The sequence below is a fragment of the Populus euphratica genome, unplaced genomic scaffold, assembly GCF_000495115.2.
Source record: "Populus euphratica unplaced genomic scaffold, PopEup_1.0 scaffold605.1, whole genome shotgun sequence".
NCBI classification, from domain to species: domain Eukaryota; kingdom Viridiplantae; phylum Streptophyta; class Magnoliopsida; order Malpighiales; family Salicaceae; genus Populus; species Populus euphratica.
The window spans coordinates 44,622-48,606 of record NW_011500477.1 but is presented as its reverse complement, the minus strand read 5'-3'; the positions used below and the strand labels follow the sequence as shown (position 1 = coordinate 48,606).

Below are 3,985 nucleotides of genomic sequence, written 5' to 3'. Positions count from 1 at the left end.
AATATTGCTGCATTATTTGTCTGCATTAATATAAATGATTTTCGACTAGGAGTCTGGCGGATCTGGTTCTCTGTTAGCTGTTCTTATATTATTGACAATTTATAATACTCCAAATGTATTCCCAAACCATGTAAATCCATGAAAAAATCAAATGTATTCATCGACAACTTGTAATACTGCAAGTTATAATAATCCAAAAGTTTCAATTGTAACACTTTCAATTATAGTGTTCTGCCATAATTCATTTTGAGTTATTTGTTGAGAAGATTACGCTTTCATAACTTCATGAATTTGCCGAGATGGGTCCTTGATGCTGAAGGTACATTAAGAGTATCTTCTGTTGAAGATTGACCTTGCTAATATTTGCTGTAAGTTTTGCCGATATATAGTTCTAGTTTTTTTGCTGGGCTAGAGGATGAATGTGCACTGTGCAGGCCAGTGCATGGCGTTTAAATTTTTTTATTAAATGCCATTTGGTGTCGGTTGGAGGATGATCTCTCAAGTGAAGGAATTAATTCCATTGCCTCTTGTTAATTGGTTATTGAGAAGGTGTAAGTGTGAGGTGTCAGCAGAATTAATTGACAGTGGAGACACACAAACAGGGCACAAAATGAGGCGCAATTAGGCATAAGACGTGTAATTTTGTTTTAATAAAAAGAAGTCTGCCCCTCTACTTGCATTTGTCCATGGTTGAGACCATCATCCAATCACCATAAGGCCTCGGTTTTACGAAGAAAAAAAGGAAGGAAGATGACATCATCATCATCGTATATTTATCTCTTGTTAACATAATTGAATTCCCCCTTAAGTGATGAACTATTATGCTCAAATTAATTTGCCGAAGACTAAAGCTGTAAAGCACTCCTGTTTGAACTTGCTTAAGAAAGATTCATGGCTATACCATTTTTCTTTCTTTATCTTCTTCTTCTTCTGCTTCCAGTTTTATCCTCTCCGTTCTCCTCTGCAGCACCATCTGATACTTTAAGCGAAGGCTCATCATTGTCAATAGAGAACACAAACGATGTCTTGATATCACAAAGTGGCATTTTCTCTGCTGGATTCTTCCCTGTTGGCGACAATGCATACTGCTTCACAATATGGTTCACCGAACCTTTTTGTGATAACAACTGCAGCGTGATTTGGATGGCAAACCGCGACCAACCTGTTAATGGAAAAAAATCAAAGCTCTCCCTACTTCATTCGGGTAATCTTCTCCTAATCGATGCTGGTCGCTCCATAGTTTGGGCTACAAACACTGCCTCGCAATTCTCCATTAAGTTGCGTCTCCATGACAACGGTAATCTCTTCTTGTATGAAAAAGAAGGTGGTAGAGTGCTATGGCAAAGCTTTGATTATCCAACTGATACCCTCCTTCCACAACAGCCACTCACTAAAGACAGGCAGCTTGTCTCCTCCAGAAGTCGAAGCAACTATTCTTCAGGATTTTACAAGTTATATTTCGACAGCGATAACGTTCTCCGTCTTCGTTATGATAGCCCGGAGACTTCAAGCATTTACTGGCCAAACACATGGCTTTTGACTTGGGATGGTGGGAGGTCCACTTTTAACAGCACCAGAATTGCCTTCTTTGATTCTTTGGGAAATTTCACTTCATCTGATGATTTTACTTTCACGTCACCGGATTATGGAATGAGAGTTCAGAGAATATTGAAGATTGATTTTGATGGTAATCTTCGACTGTATAGTCGCGAAAATGTCAGAAACAAATGGATTGTTTCATGGCAAGCCATGTCCCAACCTTGCAGGATTCATGGGATTTGTGGGCCTAACAGTATGTGTAGCTATGTCCCTAGTTCTGGCAGGAGATGTTCTTGTCTTCCAGGATTCAAGGCCAAGGATTATTCTGACTGGTCTTTGGGTTGTGAACCTGAATTGAATCGTTCTTGTAGCAGAGATGAGATCAGTTACCTTAAACTATCTAATGTTGAGTTTTTTGGCTATGAATATGGATTCTTTCCTAATTGCACAATGCAGATGTGTGAGGATCTATGCTCAAAAATGTGCAATTGCAAGGGGTTCCAGCTCAGGTTTAGCAGGCGCTACTATCCAAGTAATATTCCTTATTGTTACCCCAAGGAAGCACTCCTAAATGGCCAATATTCACCACACTTCGATGGAGACATCTACTTGAAAGTACCAAAAACATCCGGTCTTTCTTCTTCCTATAGGCATGTTGAAGATTCCGTGTTAGATTGTTCTGTTAAAAATGTCGTGCAACTGAACAGAACCTATTCAAAAATCCATCAAAAAGGAACTTTAAAATCTGTTATGTGGTTTGCTTGTGGGGTTGGAGTGGTTGAGTTCTTTAGCATTGTCTTGGTGTGGTGTTTCTTGATAAGAAACCAAAACAACTTAGGAGCAAATAACCAAGGTTATTTTTGTGTTGAGTCTTGCTTTAGAAAATTCACCCTTTCTGAGATAAAAAGAGCAACCAAGGGTTTCAGAGAAGAGATTGGAAGGGGTGGAGGAGGAATTGTATACAAAGGAATACTATCTGATGATAGAGTTGCAGCAATAAAGCTACTGAACGAAGCGTACCAAGGGGAAGAAGAATTTCGAGCAGAAGTCAGCACATTTGGGAATCTTAATCACATGAACTTGATAGAAATGTGGGGATATTGCGCTGAGGGAAAGCACAGGCTTTTGGTTTACAAGTACATGGAGCATGGATCTTTGGCAGAAAATCTGTTTTCTAGTACACTTGATTGGGAAAAGAGGTTTGACATTGCCGTCGGGACTGCGAAAGGACTTGCTTATTTACACGAAGAATGTCTAGAGTGGGTTCTACACTGTGACGTGAAGCCTCAAAACATTCTCCTAGACTCCGATTATCAGCCGAAGTTGTCTGATTTTGGGCTATCTCGACCGCTAAAAAGAGGTAATTGTACAGCCAGTTCAAGATTCTCACGGATAAGAGGCACTAGAGGTTACATGGCTCCAGAGTGGGTTTTCAACCTGCCCATCACCTCCAAAGTTGATGTTTATAGCTATGGGATAGTGTTGCTGGAGATTGTGACCGGAAAGAGTCCAACAGTAGAGATGGAGCACCAAAGGCTAGCGATACAGGTGAGAGAAAAGTTGAAGAAGGAAGCTGAGGATTCTGTGATAGACATGATAATCGACCCAAAGTTGGAAGGAAAATATGATCGAGCTAAGATGGAAATTCTGGTTATGGTGGCTTTAAAATGTGTAAATGAAGACAGGGAGGCAAGGCCGAGCATGAAACAAGTAGTGGAAATGCTTCTGCACTAAGAATCACCATGAATCCATCTTTCACTTTTTGTTTTTACTAAGTGAAGCAGTTTCAAGATTTAATATTTCTAGTTTATTTAGTTATTTTGCACTAAGCATGAGCTGTTTGTTTTGGTTGATTAAGGCGGCACCGCCACCAACTAACTACTTACATTCTACATCGCAGTGCATGGTTAAATTTTAACGGCATCAGCTAGGCTGTAATACAAAAATACAAATTACGAATAGTAATAATAAAAGGATTTAATAGTTTAGCCAATTAAAATCTAGAAAATTCAAATGCGTTCGATAAGTTCATATAAGTCAGCTGTCCACGAATGTCGATAGTCATGAATCATAAGGTTTTACTATCTTATTCAAATCCACCATTTTAATATCTAGATATCGAACAAATCCTGGTATGGTCCGTTCAAAGGCATGGGTCAACTAGCTATTGCATCCTTGCCAGCAGTCAAGTCAGCATAAAATTAGTATTGAGAACCATGAATGTGAACATGAGATGACATAACATTTGACTTCACCATGAAAATGAATAATTGAGATGCAATATGCATAAAATTAATGGGAATTTTATTATCACCGTCAAACAAATTTATCTGAGTTCGAGCTCTAGCGTGCACGCCTGTCACTGCCGCGATGCTTTACATGCCTACTAGGTTTGCAGGGTATTCAGTGGACCGTGGGGATTAGTCGTGGTGCGCACAAGCTGATC

General features: G+C 39.5%; 1 protein-coding gene across 1 annotated transcript; it reads left to right on the top strand.

The window, feature by feature from the left end:
* Positions 1-751: 751 nt before the first annotated feature.
* LOC105114925 (putative receptor protein kinase ZmPK1) lies at positions 752-3,590 on the top strand. Its single transcript, XM_011011655.1, has one exon. The coding sequence runs from the start codon at positions 892-894 to the stop codon at positions 3,271-3,273; it is 2,382 nt and encodes a 793-aa protein (XP_011009957.1). The 5' UTR covers positions 752-891; the 3' UTR covers positions 3,274-3,590.
* Positions 3,591-3,985: the final 395 nt, after the last annotated feature.

Bases quoted from the DNA above. Each gene is read 5' to 3' on its own strand.
- LOC105114925 (XM_011011655.1), top strand. From the start codon at position 892: ATGGCTATACCATTTTTCTTTCTTTATCTTCTTCTTCTTCTGCTTCCA.